Source organism: Scomber japonicus, chromosome 19 (genome assembly GCF_027409825.1).
Source record: "Scomber japonicus isolate fScoJap1 chromosome 19, fScoJap1.pri, whole genome shotgun sequence".
NCBI classification, from domain to species: Eukaryota; Metazoa; Chordata; class Actinopteri; order Scombriformes; family Scombridae; genus Scomber; species Scomber japonicus.
The window spans coordinates 12,282,431-12,306,815 of NC_070596.1; the positions used below are offsets into that span (position 1 = coordinate 12,282,431).

The 24,385-nt window shown below is 40.0% G+C and overlaps 2 protein-coding genes across 3 annotated transcripts; one reads left to right on the plus strand and one right to left on the minus strand.

The window, feature by feature from the left end:
* Positions 1 to 1,576: 1,576 nt before the first annotated feature.
* Positions 1,577 to 4,678, plus strand: LOC128379817 (T-box-containing protein TBX6L-like). Its single transcript, XM_053339459.1, has 9 exons — positions 1,577 to 1,700; positions 1,984 to 2,131; positions 2,363 to 2,465; positions 3,014 to 3,178; positions 3,283 to 3,429; positions 3,580 to 3,656; positions 3,778 to 3,851; positions 4,058 to 4,271; positions 4,489 to 4,678. The coding sequence occupies exons 1-9, from the start codon at positions 1,577 to 1,579 to the stop codon at positions 4,676 to 4,678; spliced, it is 1,242 nt and encodes a 413-aa protein (XP_053195434.1).
* A 4,213-nt stretch (positions 4,679 to 8,891) lies between these two features.
* Positions 8,892 to 21,491, minus strand: crkl (v-crk avian sarcoma virus CT10 oncogene homolog-like). Of its 2 annotated transcripts, XM_053339932.1 has the most exons (4): positions 20,824 to 21,491; positions 20,271 to 20,583; positions 19,170 to 19,644; positions 8,892 to 11,295 (listed from the first exon to the last, which is right to left on the minus strand). In XM_053339932.1, exons 2-4 carry the CDS (start codon positions 20,579 to 20,581, stop codon positions 11,161 to 11,163), a joined length of 921 nt encoding a protein of 306 aa, XP_053195907.1. In that variant the 5' UTR covers positions 20,582 to 20,583; positions 20,824 to 21,491; the 3' UTR covers positions 8,892 to 11,160. The 2 variants fall into 2 exon arrangements, with proteins under 2 accessions (XP_053195907.1, XP_053195906.1); XM_053339931.1 differs by having other exon boundaries at positions 20,271 to 21,491.
* Between the last annotated feature and the right edge of the window lie 2,894 nt (positions 21,492 to 24,385).

A 24,385-nucleotide genomic window follows, 5' to 3' on the forward strand; every position in this document is an offset into this window, starting at 1 on the left:
ATTTTGCATAGTTTCTTTAATCTGTCTCTCTGAAAAGCTGAAAAATGATACCAGGACATCTACTATTTATTAGCACTGAAGTGGGATGGGACTTTGCATCTCCATGGCAACAAGGATACCCTTCATGCAGTACATAAGCCAGACCTAGGCCTGCAGCACATTTTCTGTTTGATATCAGTAGTGTATGGGCCAGAGCTGGCCCAAATTATTTAATTTATAATGTTATGAACCAGAACTGGACCACAGCCTTTTACTATTGTGTTAAACACACTAGGTCAGATGAGGCCCATTTATGTTTAATTTGATAATTATGTTGTATATTGGCCAGATTCGGGCTGAGGAACTGGGCATATACTGGGCCTGAAGAAATGCAAACATGTGGTTCAAGTATGGGCCAGATTAATTTTGCTGTCTGGGGTAACACTCGTGGTTGGAAACAAGAAGCGAACAGTGGTGATAATACCTGCATGAGGGGTCTGAGGGGAGAGGTCTGAAGAGTCTGAGGAGAGAGCTCTGAGAGGCTTCAGGAGCGGTTTGAGGAGGGAGTTCTAAGGTGCTGTAATTGGACCTTCTTGGCCATCTGTCAAGGCATAAATTTTGCTGAAAATGCAACCTGGCGTCACGGTCACAGTCTCATCATGATGAAAAATAAAACTGTTGGATTGTATGTCTTTGTATCACTGGCACACACGCCCACTCTTGTAGTCCCCAGATTGGCAGAAAATGCAAAGTGTGTGTGTGTTTGTGTGTAGGGAGGGAAGGGGGGGGGGGTTGAGTATAGGAGGCAAATGGCCTCATAGGATTAGCAGCATTGTTTGCCATTGTCAAGGGTAGACCCCAACTCCACTCTCTGCAATCTCTAGACTTGTTTCTCAATACACAACCAAAGCTTCCAGGAAGGGAACTGTTTGTCTGTTCTTCCACCCCCCGAGGCATTCTTTGAAATTATGCTTACTATCCTTCACCTTGGACATAGTGACTAACCATAGTTCAGTCCTGTTTTGTAGTGTCTGTCTGCATATAGTTGCAACAATGCTGGATTTATCACAATCAGGTCTAGCGTGTCTGTGTAGACTAATCATACATGAGTGTTTTGTTTAATTTATTACTGTTTGGAGTCTGTAAAAGTCTGTTTGGATGTCATTCAAACTAGACAAATGAAGGATGTAAAACTGTGTTCCTATTTAATAGATAAACATCCGTATCTATAATCAAACCAAACATCTTCTGCTCTGAAAATGTTGTATTCTTGTCTCTCTGGGATGAGAAATATCTAAATGTCCAAGATTAACAACTTTGCAGTTTTATATGCAGAACAAAACTTTCATCACAGCATACCAGTATTGTGATGGCCCATGTATGAGCATTGAAACAATAAGAAACCAATATCTCCATACAGTCCCATAGTATAGTCCCACTGCATTGAGTTCACAACAAAGGCTTAACACATCAGGTAATGTTCTCACCTGCCCCCTCGGTCTGCTCCAACTACACCCTCTTGGCTGTTAAGACTCCACCCTTTCTGGGATAACCAATCAAGTTCAAGGCTCCGGTCTTTCAAGGGTAGAGATGCTTGATGTGTCTGACTTCAGTGTTTGAACATCTCAACACAACAGCACAACAAACTTCTGCATCGAGTATCTACTGGTTGCTGCTGGCACTGATGATCAGAGGATACAGAAATATGCAGCACATGTCTGGTAAGTTGTATCTTATGAGCATGCTTGTGCACATGGACTAATGTTAAAAGAGAAAAACATGCATTTTCATTTATTCCATTGCATGAAAAACTGTGTATATTTTACCAATATGAAGAATGAAAACCGAGATCAAATTAAGGATGTGCAACATAATGCCTACCCTTTATCTCTAGAATAAAACATTTAAGTAGAATTAAGACATTGTCTCAAGTACTGCTGTCTTATTCGAATCATATTGATCTGATTTTTCATGTTTATGTGTGTATTTGTCTTTTCTCTTCAGACTCCAAATCTAATCTAAGCATGCCCCGGTCCCCCTCAGCAGCTGACTCATACCAGCAGGGCTGCATCAGGATGACACTGGAGAACTCTGATCTCTGGAAGTCTTTTCACAGCATTGGAACAGAGATGATTATAACAAAGCATGGAAGGTAATAGTGCTGGTGCAGTTTAGTTGGCTTCTGATTTAAGATTTAATCCAGTTACCAAGGACTTCCCTGCTTTCTGAAAATATCAGTAGTAATTTGTATAATTTATCAACAAAAAAGTACAAGAAATTGCCAATATGCTAAGTTTACCACACATATAGCATATAGTTACTTTTCAAAGATAAAAAAGTGTAAAACAATACATAACTAATGAGTTTTGTGTGCCTGTTTCAGGAGAATGTTTCCACACTGCAGTGTGAGTCTATCTGGACTCCAGCCTTTTGCCAATTATGTCATCATGATCGACATGGTTCCCGTAGACAGCTTCAAATATAAGGTATGGTCATATGCAGCATAGATGTCTTTGGAGTTGTGATTTTGACAGTGGTCCACATTTTGTTTTGTTTACTGACAAAAACATTGAATTAAAACCAACAGACTGCAGTATGTAAAATGCAAACTGTCTGCAGCCAGACATCGGCCTTCCTACTCTGGGCCGTTCACCGCTGCATATCAAAGCCTTTCAAAGCTTCCTGTTTGTGTACACTCGGCTGGAGGCCCAATCAATTAGCATCCCATTCACTAGTGAATGAGGAGCAGTGAGTCATTCATACATTCAGCAGCTCCTACATCAACTGCTCTGGCCCATTTGTTCACAGATATTGCTTTTAGCACACACTTGAAAATAAAATGAAAGGAGAGAACTTGTAAGACTGATTTGTTTTGGTGGTCAGTTTGTTGAAATCTTGAAATCCTACCAACAAACTTTCATTTTATCAGTCATTATACAAAACAGCATTTCAATAATTCATGAAGAGTTCTGATTAATTAGACATGTCCTGAAGTCTCACACTTTGCAACCCCCTGCTTTTTTTCCCTCTGTAGTGGAAAAAGGAGCAGTGGGAGGTCGCAGCAAAGGCAGAGCCCCAGCCCCCACGTCGGACATACATGCACCCGGATTCCCCTGCCACAGGAAGTCACTGGATGAAACAGTCATTGTCTTTTCTCAAGGTGAAGCTCACCAACAACACCTTGGATCAGCATGGTCATGTAAGACATTCTCCTATTTTCTTACAGAGATTATAACACACTATGTTTACCCTTTGCCTTACTGGACAATGCATTTTGCTTATTGTGTTCTTTTTACTCATCAGATCATCCTGCACTCCATGCATCGCTACTACCCCAGATTTCATGTCATCCAGGCAGACAGTCCTTACACTGTCCGCTGGGGCCCCTTTCAGACTTTCTCCTTCCCAGAGACAACCTTCACTGCAGTGACTGCTTACCAAAACCCAAAGGTACAAACAGATAAATAATAATCAAAAGTAAAAGATAACATTAGTATGATAACACATGCAGACCCAAACTAGGTATTACAGATGTTGAATGATTAAACCTATAACTCTCTTACTCTTAACTAACTTTTCTCATCATCTTTTTTTTTTCAGATCACCAAACTGAAGATTGACCACAACCCCTTCGCTAAAGGATTCAGGGAGGGTGGCACCCATTCCCACAGTAAAAGGTATGTTTTTATTAAGGAAGTAGTTTATTGCAGGGAAGTTCTGAGCTCCTTGTAAGCACATATGTAGCTAAAGTATAAAATGTTATGCTAACTTTTGCTGTTTTCTATTTTTCTTCGATAGGTGTCGTTCAAGTAGAAGTCCCCCTGCAAAGAGAGCCACACTGGACAAGACAGCTCTTTGCAAGAGTCCTTCAGGTAAGATTCTGTAATTGTTGAGATATATATTCATTAATGTCAGTGTCTGCATGTTAAACTAATTTAATCACAAAACTGTTTCATTCCCATATTGAAGCATGCCAAAAGATTTTCTTTTAAAAACAGCACTTGGTAATGTCAGTATGTATTCCCTTAGATCTGTGTCATCACACTGCATCCTCTTAAATACTGTATTTCCCTCTTAGGCCTGCAGAGGATGCCCTCCACCACCCAGTCAGTGGATGCAGGGAAGAATCAGGCCTCCACAGAGCAGTCATTGAAGGGGGGTCATCTTTCAGCCTGGGCTCTTGAGCAGGACCCATCTGAGAGTCTGCATGCTGAGCCCTTGGAGCTGCAAGAGTATGACTACAGCTGTGAAGAACAGATGGTGCCTGCATCCATGGCATACCAGCCCTACAGGTCTGATTTAAGATATTCAGCATTACATATACAAACCAGTGGGCTTTAGTAAAGGAAAATAAAATATATAAACAGTGATAACACATATAAATTAAATAAATAAATCTGACTGTAGTGATGGAAGTAGGAATGAGACCCCTTCACTGGTTTAAGATACATGGACAATAAGCATAATGATACATGAAAATTAACTGCAACATTATTGTCTTTTCTCCAGATCTGTGGATTACGCCAGATTCCCATTCCCCTCCAGTGACATTGATGCAGCTCATACCCATGTCCACCCTGTCCCTCACCCACTCGCCACAGCTGAACACAGCACCCAACAACACGGTTACCACCACCACCACCACAGCAACACAGCAGATTGGAGCCAGTACCCACTTTTCTCATACTCCTGTTGGTGAACTTTGACCCTTTGCAATGATTGGAGGAGGATAAAACCACTAAAATCTTCAAGGAATGCTGTTATTATGAGTGGACAAGCAACTGACTGGCCTCTTCAGCAGTCTGTGTTAAAAGTGTATAAATGTGTATAGAGTTTCATGTATTTCCAGGAGCATGTCATGTTTGTGGGGCGTAACTTGGACAAAAATCCTATTCATCTAAAGTGGAGATGTTTTCCTGACTTTTTATATTCCCTATCACACAAGTACAGCCTGTGCTTGGGCTAAAATAGGTACGGTATGTGTCTTGAGACATTATATGCACAGTATATTGCTCTGTTTCAGGACAGCTGGGAAATAAATTGGAAATTGAATCTGCAGATATGATGAAAAAAATACCCATTTGTATTATACCACTTTTAATAAGATGTATCATATTGAGGTATGAAAGGTATTTTGAAAAGCTTCAAAAGGTTATCCCCTTATAATAATTTACTGCTCATCTTACACTATAGTGTAAAAATGACATGCCTTACAAAATGTACTTTGAACAACAAACTGTAAAGACTATATAGTTTCAGTGTTATATCCAAAAAGTCATATTAAGTCAGAATAAATACAGAATGTAGTTAAGATGCTGTGGAAATAAATATCACAATAAAACACTGCTTTAAGTATTTTGATTGGAATTAAGACTATGGACATCTAATTCATAATGGGATGATAGGTTCACCATCTAAATTTAGTGTGTTAGCATGCTAACTAATGCTAATTAGCACTAAACAAAGTACAGAGCAAAGTACTGAACAAACAGCATGAGAGGGGTCACAGGACCATTCATCCTGAGGGGAGTATGAACGTATCAACCATGTCAAATCATCTGATAGTTTTTGGCACATACACAAAAAAACAAAAAGCTAAACCTCATGGTGGCGTTATGGTCAGGTGATTAGTATTCATTACAGTTTTATCGGAGTTAAGAATTGTGTAGATGTTGAGGTATTTCACAGGATATGTCCAAAGGTTTAACCCACTGGTACTTGATGAAAAGTGTCTTCAAAGTTTAATGTCAATCCCTCTAATACTGTGAGATCATGACCCTGCTGCTCTGGTAATATGTTGCTTTACCACAGCTAACTAAGAGTTCAGCTGTTAAATGTCACAGGAACACCAAGTATGTCGGCATCAACTGTATCTGAATCATTTGAGCACAAATATTACACAACAGTGAACTTTGGGGCGAGAACGATGGAGCGGTGACAGAATGTCCTAGAGCGGGGAGTCTGACCTGATAAAGCCATGACAGACAGCTAGTGTGGAATTACCATCATAGTCTGGCATAGTTTCCCCAGCAGAAGGCAGGAACGTCTGTGCTGTAAATGTTTTACGAGGGAGACCGAGGAAAGCCATATCTGGGACATGTATAAAGCTTCAGGGAGCAGACACTGCAAAGGAATTTTCTGAAGCACATCAAGTGACATATTTTTTGAGTAACAGTTTTAAAATTGCAGTAAAAAATGTATTGGATGTGTTCCTTTTACAAGAGAGAAGTTATGTATTGTACCATACCAGGAGTAGGCATGGTATGGTATGCTTCATTAATGTCAGATATGTTCGGTTTGAAGGAATTTGAAACTGTGACATTCTGATTAACATGATGGCCGCTTGAGCCTCCAGCTCTTTCTGAGGTACCCTGGGTCATCTGGGTTACCCACATAGCTCATGGAGCCCTGGATTCTTCTAACCTCACTATAAAATGAATTATAGAAAACAGATGGGGTCAATTAGTGTGCTTGATTTATAATTTAACAACCGAAGGCCATGTAGGCATTTAGTGTAGGCATTTACCACAGTCAACCTACCATTATAAGATGTGTTTTATACTAGATGAAAAATGAAAAAAATGAAATATGGAAAAGATCTCAGTGAGCAACTTGATAAAATGTTGTGTGTGTGTTCATTTAATTAAAAAATATACATTACTGCTTGTTTGGGTTTCTCTAATTTCTGGAGTATTTGGAACATGTAGTCCTATCATATGCTGTAGGAAGTGAATATCATAAGGCTCATAAAGGCTTATTTAAACAGACAGAGTGAGATAACCCGGCAGTTCCTGGAGTAAAGTGTGACGTATACTATACGCATACAAGCCTGACTGTGCCAGTTTCAGTGCTGATTAATATATGAGCTTACATCTTTTTCATCATGTTCGATTACTTACAACTGCAGGATAAGACACGGAGGTCTCTGGAACACACTTAATCACACTAAATTGACGTAAACTTAAAACGCAGACTGACAAAGAGTGAAAATGTTCATTATTTTTTTGATGAACATTATGACTCTGAGCTATATTAAATTATTCTTTTTGTGAGAGCTGATGTATAAGGTGCAAAACACAACATTTTAGAAAACACATTTCAAATAAAACAACAGCAATTCATAAAACATAACTTTGCACAATGTTCTGGAAAAAGAAACCAAGAATTGTTGTCTCCTACCTTTTTCTGTTTTGGTGTGCTTCCTGAAATATTGTGTTTTGCACTTCAGGGCTACCGTACCTGCTGTTCTAAAATCACTGATAGCTCTGCAGGTTCAGAAGCAAGCTTAAACAGAGACATTTACAAACAGACAATTGCCTGCACTGACGTTCAACTGAATAATATATTACCAGTACATGTATTCCATGTGTTTTAACTGCTACATTATGCTGAGCACATCTATATTATATCAATAATTTAATGACTGTGGAACCAGAATCAGTTACATTCATTATTTCATCAGTGACACAATTATTTGGTTTACCTTAAGATATAAATTATGAACCTTCCATCTCATTACTCTTCATCTTTTTAAACAGCAAATATATACTGTGCATTCACCTCTGTCGGCCAAAGCCTGTACAGCATGGCAGCTGCCATCAAAGCTAGCTTGAGGGCGGTGGTGGTAATGGACTGTAGGAAGGTCTACATCGACCGGACCACACATCCATTTACCCACACACACACACACACACACACACACGCTCACAGTGCCTCGAGGAGAGGTCAGATTCAGCTACGTTTGATTTATTATGGTCATTCTCTCTGCAGCCACCGCCTATCGCATTCCAGAGGAGTACATCGACTGCTTTTAATGGCAATTTAACCAGGCACATACACAGCCAGCACAGAGCATCCAGTGATAAAGGGCACAGCCAGAACTACATACACAAAGTTGGGATTGATGTGAGGATCATAATTTCAAAACCGTATGCTCCAATTAAGGAACATAAAACATATCACAATTAACACACCAGTCAAAAAATGTATTACCTGAAAGGTTTCATTGAGTTTTAACCTTTAGTGAGGGATGCTGGATGTTATTCTTGGCAACAGGTAGACTGAGGCCAACAAAGCAAATTGTACAAACCTCTTCCTCTTCATAACCAGACAGACATTAAGGAAGAGGAGGATTAAGGAAGTCACAGAAAAAACAAAACTTCTGTTCTAACTGAGGTTACTATAGATACAGTATGAATAGATCATTTACTTGAAATTTTATGCAATAATACCTTGCATCTCATCAGGTAATGTTTATAAGGTATCTTGGGCATTAGTTACTATTTTTGTGGCTTATGATAATATGATGCAGCAATTATTTCTAGGCTGCTGTATGATCAGTATGATGCACTACACATATATGTACACGAAGAAGCGAGTTGTGTTAAACAGTGGCATTCCACGGTCACGGTACATGTACTATAGAAGTATGTACTATATGCCCAAGGGTAGTACAAATGGGAACAGTTGCATAATCCAGCATATTTGCTTTCATAAAGTCCTAGTGAAGAGTCCCTGAATTAGCTAAACGAACAGTCTCCATACACATCTAACTCAGGGGACATAAATGTCACCTGTCAATCACCAAAAGCATTTAGGGCCCATAATATATACACTGAACAGATACTGAATGTACCCATCTGAAACATTGCCCTTGAAAAGTTTTTCCAGTCCCCATCTCTAGGTCAGCTGACATTCTTTTATTAGCACTTCATTAAAATTCATTAATTGCTTCCTTTCTCTTGGGCACAGCCAGAATCTAAACTGGAACTGTCAAAAATTAGAGCAAGAGCAACTGTCCTGTGCTCTAGATACACAACCTGTGATGCTTGGCTGCTGCAAAAACAGCCACCCGCCAGCGTTAAAAAAAAAAAAAAAGACGACATGAGGATAAAAATACCAGACGGAGCAGCTTAAAGAAGTAGACGTAAATTTTATTTACTTGTTCTGTACATAAAGGGTCAATACCAGCACAGGTGTAAATGGTTTAAGAAAATAAAAGGCACAATTTTCAATTATTAAGTAAAAGACAGGCTTTCCTAGAGTATGAGAAGAGAGCACAGTAATACTGTTAATGCCATTAACAAAAAGTCAGAAGCATGAGAAAAGCAAGTTCACCTCTAGAAAGAAAAGAATCAGGGCGTATTGCTTAATTAGTAGAAGTCATTAAGTCTGATGAGAAAAAATCCACTGGTTGAATTCAGACCAGACGGCATTTAAAAACAAGAAACTTTTCTTTAATAAGGAAATAAACGACATTAAGCAGCATTTGGCCAAGTTGAACCATCTCCTTGGCCAAGAGGTCATGCACAGAGGCAACCAGCAGGCTTTTTTTCCCTTTTGTAAATGTCCACCGTAGGTACTTTTTGTTTAATAACATTACTCATTTGACTGAAAAAAGGCTTGATTTAACAGCTGACTACAAATTGAGAGACAGAGAAAGAAATTGCGATACAACTAAAGCTGCGCAATATTACTCCGGCTGAGCAATGATTTGAACGAAAAGCACTAAGAGGAGAAAGAGAGAGGGGGGTGGGGGGTGGGGTGGGGAGTTCATTTTTACAGCAGAAATATAGGGGTCAGCACTGTTTGCTCATCTGTTTAATCCACGGCTCCTATTGATCAAATAGAATTGGTTGCAGCACAGCATGAACACAGATGCTTTTCCGCTACTCTTGATAAGAGTCTGCTTGCATAAAAAGGGATCAAAAATTGTGCACAGACCAAATATTTAAGGAATAAAGCTAGTAGAAAAATCCTAAATGAGAGGAATTACCGCACATTAAAAACATAAGGTTAGAGAGGGGACTGAATGCGCTAAAATATGCATTTATCTTGCTCTCTGAAAAAGGCATTTAATGGGATCTCATTGGCTTGCTGCGACATTTCCTCCTTCTCCGACCTATGCCACCTCAGTGGAGGGCGTTCTGTCCTCGTGCCCACACTGTGACAATGCGATTTTAGCAAGCTTTGTAGTCGGATGCTAAGTGCTGTCCAGGGCTACTGCTGTTGTTGCTATTTGACCTGTTCAAAACTTGGCACTCCTATGCAAAAAACGTTGAAATGTATTTTCTAGTGCTTGGTGCACTGAAAAAAAAAGAAAAAGAAAAAAACCTGCTAATCTCTAAGCAATGTCCTTTTAGTTGAAAATAATGTAAAAAGGACAGTAGAGAGGTCACCCAGAGGACATGCAAAGTCACCCCTCTAAACATACAACGTGTCCATGTCACAAACAAAATAAACAAAATTAAAAAAACAAAAAACAAACACTATGGTTGATCATGTGGCACAAATATTAGGTAAAAAGATGATAAATCACATATGGCCGAGTCATGTCTTGTTAACATAAAGATAAATAGCCCAGTCAGTCAGACTTGTGCCAGAATCCTCTGCGAACCCATCGCTTCTGCTTCCTCCTGACACAAATCACACGCATACACATCAAAAACCTGTTAACCTGAACAACTCGTGGCCAATAAGTGTGTGTATTCACATGTGTGTGCTTGTGTAATGGTTAAGGTACAACAGTGACTTGATTGTTTGGAGAAATAACGTTTGACTGGCTGGTTATCCTTGTTGCCTCAGTGCTCTCCCGAGTCCATAGGGGTATTGCTCCACCCTACTTCGTACAAATATCTGCACATCAACAAAACATACACACCAACACTTTCTAAAGTCCCAGAGACTTCAAACATAACAAATATTCAGAGAAATCTTTTAAAAAAAGGACATGATGTGGTAAATATCCATCCATGATGAACACACACATGCACTTGTGTACACACACACACACACACACACACACACACACACACACACACATACACATACACTCTCACACTGATGCCCAGTTCTGGAAAGGAAACTAATGCAAAAAAAACAAAAAACAAATAAACAAAAAAACAAATACTGCCCAGCCTAGAACAGAGACATGGGAAAGGGAACCGTGGAAGAAGAGGGGTGGGGGTCAGGTTTTTTTTTTAAAGTTTGGATACGACGTCCAAAGCTGTAAACAGTCTGAAAGCCTTGCAACGGTTGGCAACAACAGAGGGGTCGCTATCATGGTACAGCCCCAAGCAGGCAAGCACGTAACCGTGGTGACACTGGCGGGAAAGGTGGAGACAGCCAGCGGATTCGACAGCGGGGTCGACACTGGCAAGAGGGCCCAGTCAAACGCTTAGGTCAGTCACTCTCATCTGGATTCTGGGGGTCTAGGATTTTGACGTGGGTGAATGGGAAGAGACCCCGCCGTCCGTTCACCTCTCCCTCCCACTGACCGCTGATGTTCATCCGTGTAACCTTGACGATGTCACCGACCTGAGGAAAGAAGGACACGAGGCCGAGTTACAGGAGGGGCAGGACATCTGAATATATTATATGACACACAAGGTTTCAGTATGGGTGGACAATATCACATCAAACACTATCTGATGACAATATGAAGCACAATGTTGTAAATACTACACAGTCCTACACAGTTATATGCATGTTAGACACATAAATAACCCCAACTATAACCAGATTTTCAACTTCAGTCATGGTGTCTTAAGATACTCTACTGGATGACAACATTAAAAAATTCAGTCTTTAATTTCTGGAGGAACATTTTTTATCTAATTCACACGACAATGGGACTGCAACATTTAGTAGCAACATTTATCTTAAGTGTGTATACACTTTGATGTGGTCACGATGTGACAGTAAGCCCAGCACACTTCACAGCTTATCTGCAAAGTGACAACTCCCTAAAAACATCCTGATGCTTCAACACATACCATAGCGAAACTATTTAATAAGTAGATTTTCAGTGCAATTTTTTTTCTGAAAACTTTTGGAAAAATCAGCTAAAAATAATGGAAATTAGTGTGAGTTTCCATCTGCTGCTGTGTGTTTTTATAAATGTTTGGTGGCACCCATATTCCAGTTGGATGAGGTTAAATGAAAGCAGAAGGCAACACAAAAACAAGATTCAAGATTTCAAGGTTTTATCATCATTCAAACACTAAGGGCCCCATCTTGTGGTCAGTGCACAGCAGATGACGGGCGTGGCGCATGTGTCTTTGTTAGTTTCCCCTGGCGCAGTTGTCTAAATAGGAAATGCACTTGCACCAGTCTGTGCGCCTATGGACGTGTTGGTCTCAAAATGAGGTGTGGTCAGGCGCATTGGTGGCGCCTTGCTATTTTGAGGCAGAGGAAAGAGATTGCGCTACTGACCCAAAAAAACAAAAAAAAACAAAACAGGTCTAAAGTCACTGGCACATCATCAACAGTCCAATATGCTCCGAGATAGGCGGGTATATAGGCACAGACACTGTGCTTGACACACACACACACACACACACACACACACACACACGCAAAACATCACAAATAAAAAGGACCAATGTGAAATCGTATTATGACATCAATATATTAAAAATACACGTCATATTAGTTAGTCATAAAATGTATCATATTAATTAATTGTAATTGGAGAGCGCCGTTGTGGACAGTCCTAACAACCTATGAAAGTCTGTAGCCTCTGAGATGCTGCACAGAGCCACTCACTGTTTATTAAATCAGCTGATGACACCAGGCTGCTGCACACGTCTACACTCATCAGACTGGTTGGTTATATCTCCATATTCTTCCTTTATATGAATTAAATGTGAGGTTAGCAGCTCATCAGCCAACTTTCCTTTCAGCAAAAGTAACTCATGTTATATTACTGAAACACATTGCTGGGTAAATGCTCCGTTATAATAGCAATCTGCCAATGTGACAGCGCTCCTGGATATTAAAGGGAATGGATGACACTCTGATTGGTTTACCGTGTGTTACGCCCAAAACACGCCTATGCTTAATGAGGAGACTTAAGTCCATCCCTCTTAGAGCATGCGCCTGGAGCAGTGACCATTTTTCCGCCGTTAAAATAGCAAAAGTGGATTTGGACATGCCCCAAAGGCACTTGCGCTACGTGCTTCACGCCATGCACTATAGATTGTTAAAATGGGGCCCTAAATGTCTCCTCATCGCTCCATACAGATCTGATCTGATCTGAGACACCATTTTTTTAATGGAGCTGAAGCTGGACTGACATTTAAGTCACATGCTTCATGTCCATCATAATTTATTGGGAAGTCTGTTTCCATTGCACTGTGTCATATTTTGTCATACCAACCTTTCCACCTCAGCCGAGTGTGAAAATGTGTATGCTATATTTAGACTTTTTTTTTTCTTCACTTTTCTGACATTTCCTCTTGGGGTTTTATATGAGCAAAATTGAAAATGGGCACATAAACATGTGAATGAAAACACACTTAAGAGTAACTTTCACACAATGTACTGCTGATTAAATGCCAATTTAAATTCTTTACAAAAAAGAAAAAACTCAACATTTTTCATAGCCCAAGGTAAAAGCAAAATGTGTTTTGTCAAATGTCCAATGTTTATTTTAAAACCTGCTCCAAACCATATCAGCACAACTGATTTGTCAACGTTTTAGAATAAAACCTGTCTGTCAGATCTCCTCATGGTACACTGTGGTTTAAACTGATGACAGTCGCTCAGATGGGTCTGTGACATTGAATGTGACCCCAATCTGTTTAAGCCATATGTTCTTCATCAGGATTAGAAGAGAAAAATCTCCATCATGAAAACCATGATTGAAACGAGAATGTGAGGGCACACTATTTGTAGCTTCATCTTCAGAATGAGACTTCAAGGACATCTCATCCTAAGCATTATCTGTAACAATAATCCTTTACACTGCACTGGAATGACAAGAATGCTACTTAGTCATAAAAGGCTTCCGTGGTAATATTAAAAAAAAAAAAAAAAAAAACTCCCCCGTAATTGTCCTGTCACAATGCACTGAAATTAGATCACTATCACTTCCGTTCAAAGAAAGACTTTTTAAAAAGGTGGAAAAATAGCAGCCTGTAAGACATTTTCACTTTTTAATTTCCATATAATCTAAATTTGTAAGTGTTGAAATGCATCTCATTACACTTCATTCTAAGATTTGTTGAAAAGTAGTCATAAAAAAGTTGAATAATAATAATATGCTATAAAAACAAACCAAGTAGCCTAAATGTGAAACCCCAAAACATTGAGGAACATAATCTGATTTCAGTAGTTGGGGACTGCCTGTCTCCCAGTGAATAAATAATGACTCATAGCTTCTGCCGCTTGTACCCCAAAGGCTCCAAAATAGCCACAGTACATAACAGAAAGCTTTTTTGACGTAAGCCATGACTTATTCTGAGACAGACAGAGACAGAGACAGATAGAGGAGTCATGATGAGAACAGATACGGTACGGTAGTTTTTAGAGCAAAGAAAACTTTAGCGCAGTCAGTCAAATGTAACACGGCTCGCGGTGGCTTCCTTCTCTCATTGTATGATGATAATTATGATAGTGAACCATGATTACTCAGTATTAACTGTAGTTACTGAAAAAATGTCAACTTTTCACCTAGTATCAAAACAATCTACTTAGGTCTGATGTATTAAAAAGGTATGGTTTCTAGTTCTTTAATACAACGAAGAGAATTTTATTAAACAATATTAAAAGTGCAAAAGTAGTACAAGATCAATGAAAATATTGAGAAATATTAATGCATTAAAATGTAGAATTCATTGCAGACAGACAATGGATGTCTAGTAATCCAAAGTTCAATGAATATGTGCCTGTTAAGGGTTTTCCCCAATACTCCTGTTTCAGGCCAGAAAAGCAGCACTTATACCTTCACTGTGCTCCAGTACAACTGCATTCAGAAACCCTACAGATGTCTTCATTAACTATTTACTAATGCTCAGGAGACCACAAACAAACATCCATGACAAGAGCATCCTCATATGCCTCCATCAACAAGTCGAGCTACAACTTAGACCCTCGAGACTCAAATAATATTTGTAGTGAAGACTTTGAGGGAATGTAATAAAAAGGTATTAAGTGTATTTCCTTCATGTGTGTTCACATGTTTGGCCAATAAAGCTGATTCTGATAAAACACAAAAGTTGTAGCTGTGACCGTAGACGATACTTCAGATATGCAATGTGGTGCAAAGAAGCTAATATGGATATGTCACACACGTCATTAATCTGGCACCACAAGATCTGTACAACCATCACAGTTTCAAGATTAGTGTCACCGAGCTAGCATCCGACCAAATGTGAAATAGGTCCACAATCTGTCCTTCCAGTTCCTGAGCTATGCTGTTGAAGAATGGCAAGAAAAGTGTTTTTGCAGAAAATTGTGATGTCATAGTGAAGTTTACCTTTTGGATATCACTTCATAATTTTATCTTATTAGACATCTGTGTGATTATTAGCATGTGAATTGTTGCGTTATGGCCAAAAACATGTTTTGTGAGGTTACACTGACCTACATCTTTAACCACCAAATTCTTAACGGATGGAGAACCTGAAAACATTAATGCCTCCAGTCATAGTACCGATGCTGTTCTCAAGCTATAAGTTTCATTAATCTAATCTTCTGCTCATCTTTGAGCTGTACAGTAGGTAGAAGAAAGGTTAAAGAACATAGACACAACTCCTTTACCCTTTCTAGGAAAGAAAGACAAAAAAAAAATCAACTTGACTAATGACTGAATGACTTGTGCCCATTGAAAACTTGACACAATCACAATTTCCAAAATCCATTTGATGATGTTGGCATCAAGAAAACTAACAAAGATTAACCTTACTCAGACCTACAGTATGTTTACACTAAACTTGTACATGTAGCCTATTGCTGACATATGAATGATCTCATTATCATGTTTAACATACTTTAAATATACCTACTCCACTTGTCTACTTTACATAATGCATTATGTCTAACATTCTTTAGTTCAACTCAAGATTAAAAATGGACTACAATTAAAAATGAATCCATCTATGCTTTAAAGTGCAAGGAAGCACTATGAAGTCTGCATCAAAGTTTTCCTTCACATTGTCGGTTATTGTCTTTCCTGTGCTTGTGGATGGAGCAGTATCAGTGAGAAGAGGATGCGCTGGCACAGATTTGAACAGACTCTCTTTGTCATCAGGAATAATAAATTATGGAAGTTTAGATACAGTTTCCACATGCCTGAAATATGTTGTTACAGAGGCAACATGACTGACTGACCTAATCCCATAGCAGCTTTGATCAATGATGCACACTATCAGAGTGAAAAAATTAATTGACCCTTTGCATTTTGCTCATATGTTAAAAACAGTTTGTAGTGTTTTGAAAAGAGATCAGTGGACATGTTTTGGCAGTCATGTTGGCCAGCGTGTAATGGCAACAATACAGATAGATTTGGACTTAAATGGGCTTAATATGGGTAATAATTGTTCATGTAAAATAGTTCAAATACAGACCTTTTAGACCATCTATCGTTAACTTTTATGAAGCACAGCTAATAACTTAGGGAAACACTAGAATATCTATCATGTACTTGCTGTTGCAATAATACATCCATTAATTTTCCACTCAAGTGCAATTTTCAGTTGTAATCTATTCCATTAATAATTGTGAAACTGAATTGAATTCAAGTTACACTGGAAAAGGAGGATGCTTGTGAACAGAGTGAAACAAGCCTAACGTACTTAACATATATTCAAAGTATGTTTGACCTAATTATACAGCATGGGACTGCAGTTACAGGTTATATCTCCTCCTTCAGAGACACTAACTTAAAACAATGATTTTACAGAATTGCATAACATTGACACCGAAACAAAGTTTAGTTTCACTTCTCCAATGCGTGCTGTGCTTGCCTAGTCGTGCACGCTCCACATTCTTGACCGCCCTCGCTCTCTCTTTTTTTGCAGTGTGAGTTAAACGAACACTTAATTATCATAATTATTGAATGAGAGTTTCCATCTCTGCTCCATGAGGCTGTTGACAACAGATAGACAGTGACAGGCAGCAGAGGGTGCAGACCTTGGCTGATGTGTCATGTTGACCTATTCAACTCACGTCACAGTGTTAGCCTGAATAAGGTGTTAGGCATTTCCTGATGTGATGTTGATATTTAAAAACAGGACAGAGGAGGGGAGAGCAGAGGAGACAGGACCAAAGCTGTACCAGGGAGCTGTGTAACCTTTAGTGTGAAAACCATTCACCAGGATTGTTCATTGTCTAATTTACACCCTTATTTCCATGCAAGAGTCATAGGGACTGCCTACTTCCGACACACACTGATGTCGGTAAATGGCAGCAGAGATGGGCTGAGATACCTTTCATTTTTATCCCTCCCCTGGGGGCCTCACTGCTCAGTATGCCATCAGAGCGCAGCGTTCTGGAGCCCCAGCGAATGTGTGAAGTGCACATTATGCATTACATCACATGCTTCAACATGTTGCCACAGTCAGAGCAGATCTGTATTAGCCAGAGTGCATTGTTGAGAAATGAAACAGAGCTGTGAAGTGCAACAGAGCCGCTGCCCGTTTGGAGGCTTTCTGGAAGATTGAGCCTGAGCCACTGGGAGGCAGACAACTGATTTTGGGCTCCACTTGCTCATTAGTGGAAACTGAAGCACAACACTGTGGTCAGTCTCTTCACAGAGTCCTCATCCACTCCCCAGGAAAAAAAAAGAAAAAAAAAACACTGTCCAATATACATCCATTCATTTCAATTAATGCTGGCTAATTCCTTTTCATGAATGAATGAAAGCATCAACACACTGTATGATACCAGTGTCCAGAGCAGCATGTTGTTAATGGGAAGATTATATGAATGACTTGCAGATAGGGGATTTTCTCCTTGTCTAAAAATCTCCTAATGCATTTAAAAACACTGAAGAATTAACACTGATAATATGTTAAATCACTGGGTACAGGCAAACCTGAAGCATTGCTTCACACCACATCTCTGGCAACAAGTAGTGCGGGCAGGCAGCAAGCAACCAGAGTAGGTACTGTTTGATTGTGAATCTTCTGATGTGACCATTCAACAAGAACATAGTTTGACACATCAGAGGATTGGAGAAGAGCCGAAAACCATCTCAAGACACTTTCACACATCTCGTGCAAGATTGCTGAAGTAACCCTGCAGGCAGCACTGGTGTTTTCCCCTTTTCTCATTGGTAGCATAATACTGCTGCAATTTTACAGCCGAGTGCTGTTTAACATTACAGGAAACACTACACTGCTAGAAGAATGTTGCTCAAGGTGTGAAACACATTTATATCCTATAAATTATTTAACTTTATAATGAACTTTTAATGTGCCCATATTTGAAATATACATATCTATACACACACAGTATGAAAAACTCAAAATGCAAATGCATGCTGCTGAGGACCGTCAATATTGCCTACAGCTTTCCCTCCTAGAGATCCCAGCAGTGTTTCCTCTATATTCATTTTGCATAGTAAGTGCCAGTGCTAGAACTTCCCACTATCATTAATATCAATGGGCTACTCATGATTTTCACTCGTCCACTGTGTGAGCACAATAACACTGATGTTATTGTGGAATTGTTTTGAGCTATTGACTAGTGCTGAGTTCACTAATAGGCAGACAGTGGTCAGGGTTCGGACCCAGACGAAATCCTATCCGGACCCAGACCTATTAACCAATACATGATTGAGGATATTTACATTTTGAGTGTTTCTATTTTAAGTGGTGCAGCTTTTCTAACCTTTACAGCACTGGTATAGTAGCCCAGGAAATTCAGATACCAATTACACGTATTGTAAACCATCTCATGTGTCAATCAAATCTGTATATTCTGATAAGCGCTGTTACTCTATTCTGTGACTGAGATATACACACACACACAAACACAGGGGAGAGACAATAGTTGGAGACAATTACATGTCAACTACATTCGTTGGTTTAGCACCATTACCGCCACTGCCACCACAAGTTGTGATGACGCGAGGAGAAAACCCTTAAATCTTCAATCAGCCTCTGAAATACTGTCATCTGCAGCAGATGTTCTCACTAAAATGAAATAATTAAATCCTGCAAAACTCCACAATATCCTCACAAAACTGAAAACTGGGGCATTGACCCATATATAATTAATTGTGTAGGCATGGCTTAGCTGGATCCAAATGTCCAAACAATGCAGCTTATCCCCAACAAAAGCAGCAATCTATTACAGCATAATTTTGAATGGCAAGTGACGTCAATGTGATTCCTAGAAAGGCAGGACAGGGGAAAAGAGACTGCAGAGAAAGAGACAGAACAACAAACAGACTTTTACAATACCTCCAGAGAAAGAGCTGTTTTGTCATAGGCGCACGGCACTCGCTTCTGGATGGCCTTTGCCATGACAGGGCCATTCTGCATGGACGGTAGAGGGGTGATAACTGCCCCAGGCGTGCCAGGGGGCAGTGGCGTAGGTGTTTGTGGCTGGGCGTAGGCATGGACGAGGGCATGGGAGGGCTCTGGGATGCCGTAGCTGTTGGAGTTGCGAGATCCGTGGGTTGACTGGCCAGGGTGGGGTGAGGGTCGTACCAATTTCTCCACATAGGGCACAGGGATCATCCCAATACGTCCCTCTTTACTCTTGGCGCTCCACCACTGCTCCTCTGGTTTTTCCAAGATGATGAGGATCTCCCCCTTCTTGAAAGGAAGGTCCTCTGCATCGTTGCCTGGGAAGTCATATAGAGTCCGCACATACTCCAGGTTCTCGTCTAAACCACCCATGGGCTGGATGGGACCTGTCACTGTGCTTGGGTACCTTTGGAGATCATAATAATGAGGCAAAGGGAGAAGACATAATGTGGTTACCATAAAAAGAAGGTTACTGTCAAGAGGAGAATATGAAAACTCAGAAATGGTGGGACTAATGACATCAGGGACAGATTTCCCTCAAGCATCAGATATTTTTGTTGAATAGGTTAAAGAAACTCAGCGTAAAGAAACACTGCAAGGAACAATCAGTGCTGCAGTAGCAAAATGTAATGTGTAGTTAAGAGTTGTGGCTCTATGTAAGCAAACATTGCTAACAGAATACATAAACTTACAAGCCACAGACTTTACCAGCATCTTAGCTGTTGACTATTTATTTTTCAATCCTGGGGTCTTAAGAACACCACATGGCTATACTAAAAAGAGACATGTATGTGTGCTGATAGTAGTGGTGTGTCCAACAGTTTCAAATTTGGGGGAAAAAACGGACGCTGCGTGGCATAACCGCAGGATACTGCAGTCTGACTCAAAGTAGGTTACCTCTGATAAAAATAGACAATCTGGATTACGAGATAATTTGATAGTACAACACCTCTGCTAGGCCCAGATGTTTACATATAGCATCATGCTTACAGCTATGGTAGCTAGTGGAGGGGTACTGAGTGACTTTCCTACCTGGGGGCTGGCTCTATCAGCGTGGTCGTATCCAGGTAGTGGATTTTGTAGAACTCCAAGAGGGCAGGGAGGTGGTCAAATTCTTGATCGCCTATCTTAAACCTCTTACTGGGTAAAGAGTTGATGATATAGTGAGACACTTTGGAGTTTTCAGATACTGACAACACGTAGTCGCCCGGGCAGGTCGACGAGTCTCGAACAAGAAACATGCCATGTCTCTGTCCTTGTAACCTATTCTGTGCCTCCTGTCGCGACACGGGTCCAAAATACCAGCCGGACCGATCGGCTGAATCAAACCGAGCAGTTGACATTTCTGTTCAAAAATAAGTTAATATCAGTCTACAAACGAGAAAAAAAATTCACTAAAACAGGACTAGACAATAAGTTAAAACGTGTAAGCGTGTTTCCGATGGGGAGATGCAGAGCAGGGCATTCGTCGCCCTGAGGTTTTTTCTTCTTTTCCGAGATATCTGCACAGACGATGCAGGCTCCAAAGACCTCTTATATAATGATAATAATAATAATAATATAATAATAATAATAATAAAACAACCTGACGTTTTTCAGAGGCAGGCTGCGACTGGCTGGACCCAACTTTGAAGCATAATGTGGTTCCAGTCAAAGGCTGAGTGATTGTTGGAGCGGCCAAAATAGAAAACATTCAAAGTTAACGCGACAAACAAACATCGACGGAGCCCGAAGAAGCAAAAATATGATCAATGAAGCTTCCCCTTTTCGTTCCGCCTTCCGAGAGAATACACACGAGCTTCTCTTCTAATAATTTATCTCCTCCACAGTCAGTGTCAGTTATGAGAGCGGAAAAGGTGGCCTCACTTTTTCATCTGATAAATCCTCATGTCTGTAGAAAAAAAAAGGTCGCCACTAGCCCGCGGGTAATCAAACCAAGTGATTAATTTCTATCTTCTTGGTGTTACGGTAAGGCACACGTCATGGAAATGCGTTTTTGAATCCCCTCTCTCGACTCTGAGCAGACTTTTTGAGCAAAAAAAGATGGCGGCCCGCAACACGTCTTCACACAAAAAATGATTTCACAGCAGCGGCTTGTCTCCTGCGCGTGCATCTCAGGTGCTAACTGTAGCTCCCGCGTGCATCCCGTAAACTGCTCACGAGGTATCCCGGGCTTTTACGACTCTTATCTTTTTTGGAATACTTTCCCTTATTTCTGCTCGTCCCCCCCTCACCCGAGCCAGCAGAAGTGCGAGTACGAGACCGAAAAATGGCGACGGGAGGGCAGGTCCCGCTTTCTAACTGCACGTCACTGACGCCTAGAAGGGAGGGGGGGGGGGCTGTGGGGGGGGGGAGGGGGAGGCGGTTGACGAGGACGTACAGCTCCCCACCCCCATGTCGAGCAAGGTGTCAATCATGTTTCCATGACACAGCTAGAGTGAATATGGGTCAAAATACATGAGTTAGGGTCTATTTATAACAACAGCAGGAGCCCTTGTTTTTGCGCTTAAATACTGAATAAGCTTATGCAATTAAAAAGTACAATAAGTTAAAAAAAGAAGGAAAAAACCCCAATACCACAATGTAAAAACATTCCAAAATAAAATACAAAAACTGCATTAAAGAGCTAATTTAATACAATATTATCCAAAAATATAGTATTGTCCAAGTAGCTTTACTTTAGTGGCTTTCAATGTACTTACACGGAATAACAACGCAACCATCTTCAGAAATATTCACAAGAAATGAGTGTATACAGGTAAAACCATTTCTGTGAACCTTACACAGGATATAAACAGTGCAACTAAGTAAATAGTACTCAGATTTAATTATAGAAAGATACATTATAGACATAGTGGGTGGTTTTGTACAGCCTGTTCAGATATAGGCTACAGTAGTGAATGAAATGTAGGCTATTGCACATTTTGTATTTTAGACAACAATAAATATATGTCATGTGTAGGTATATGTTACCTACTGTTGTACAGTAGTCTATTTCTGCAACAGCTTTTTCATGCCACCAGTGAAAAGTTTTACATATTTCCCTATTTTCAATTCCTGTTGTTCTCCAACTTCCCCTCAATTCAATCTCATAATAAGTATTATCTGGCACAGAACTGTGACACATCGATTTGGAGCTCCCCAATTTATCCACCCCACAGCACAATATGCTGAAAGGGTGAGAGTGAATTTAAATGCAGGGGGCAGTGCGTCCAAAGAAGACTTAATAAGTAGTCATACAAATGGGAGGTGGTGGGGTATATAGTGGAGGAAAGCAGCGACTGAGCATGAAAAGCCTTCCAATGTGGCGGGACTACTTCTGCTCATTGATGAAAGTAAAATATATAAAAAGGTAGCTCTGTTCCTCTGGTTGTTGAGGTCTCAGTGCCCGTGCCTCAGGCTGCAGCTGTCACAGAGCAGCTCTCATCACTGCAACACTGTCTGAATGTTAATAGATTTGCACCCACTGGGTCTTACTGGCTAATGCCTGCCAATTCCCACATTTCCACAAAGGCTCCCGATGCAACAAATTGAAAAGAAAGAAAGAAAGAAAAAAAAAAGTCAAACAGGGCTTCTCCCTACTCAGAAGTATAGGTAAAAAGGAATGATATTTAGGGACTCATATTGTTTGACAAAAGGCTTTTGCTTTAACTATACAATAGATTTACACCTTTGATTTAACAATATATTCTGTATTTAGTTACCATAAAATGACTACAACCATTCCTTAAGGTGATTATCTGTAGCATTTAGATAAATGGGTTTGTCACCATCCCAAATGCTGAAAGTGACATTATAAAATATTTCTATAAGGTTTTTGAAATGAAGCTCTGGTTATGACCTTATAACATGCCGATGTGTGACCACTGTAAACAATTTGTAGGCTTAGATAGACAGGATGCTCAGTGAAGAGTTTTTTCCCCCCCAGAAATACCACCATCTGGTGGGTGAATGCGTGATACAACTGTTTCATTTTTATTTGAACTTTAAGCTACAGTTTTGTACATGTTTCATTGTAGACTGTTGCAAGAGATGTAATAAAAATTTGAAAGACACATGAGCTGTGTAGCACAACTGTAACCATTAGCTGTCTGCATACAGAAACACAAATGCATGCAATGATGACAGGGTTAAAGAGGATATCCTGGCCACTCCTCTGATTTTACTTCTGGGAGTGAAAGTAGTGTCCCTCAAGCTCAGGATTACTTTAGTAACCATTAATCCCTGTTAGGCTATTACTACTGCTTTAAGAATGTGCTTCCTGGCCTGAGCTATATGAGGTACTGCACTGTGCAAAGAGAAAAGACATGAACACTCATCGCAATTGCAGTGGATTTTGTTAAACATCATATTTATTATCTAATCAAACACATTTATGTTGGCAAAGTTAAGAATTTCTTCAGAATTTCCATGGCAAAAATAAATTATGATCATAACAAGGCAGGGAAAGGTGGGTGTTTGTCTGCCCCACCTGGCTGCCTGCAGTTCTTAACCTGCCCTACTTTGTTGCACAACTACAAGCTACGTTTTGAGTTATGTTAGGAAGACAGGCCAGATACTTTTAAATGTACTGACTTCCACATGGCTCTGTGCCATCTCAGTGATACATGTTTACATGACTGCCAAAGCTGCTGAGCATAGATTTATTGGGGGAATTTAAGTCAACAGGAATATTGTGTACAGGATGATGATTTATTTATTAACCGTATCTCTTTCTTAATATGTTAACATTCACTGAGGAGTGTTAATAAAAGAGCTGTTAAAATTAAGCCTGGAAGCCCCATTATTATGATTTTTAATTGATTTGCAGGCCTCCCATGTGGCTCTGTGTCTTTCTGTATCAGATGGTCCCATTCCCTGTGTAAAAGTGAACATGTGTGAGTATATTTATATCAGTATGGCGATGTATATAATATATATATGCTATCAAATTATATTATCCTAATGTGTTTGTAATGACCTGATCTGCTGGTAATAAGCTTCAAGGGTGTTCAATCAAGCCCCGGATCATTGATCAGGTGCATCAGTAGAGTAACCCATATATAAGGTGATTCATCATACATGCCTCATTTTGCATTGAGTCCAACATTCACACTCTATTCACTTCTGCACATTTTATTCGCTGTCTGTGCTGGCCTGTAATGTAA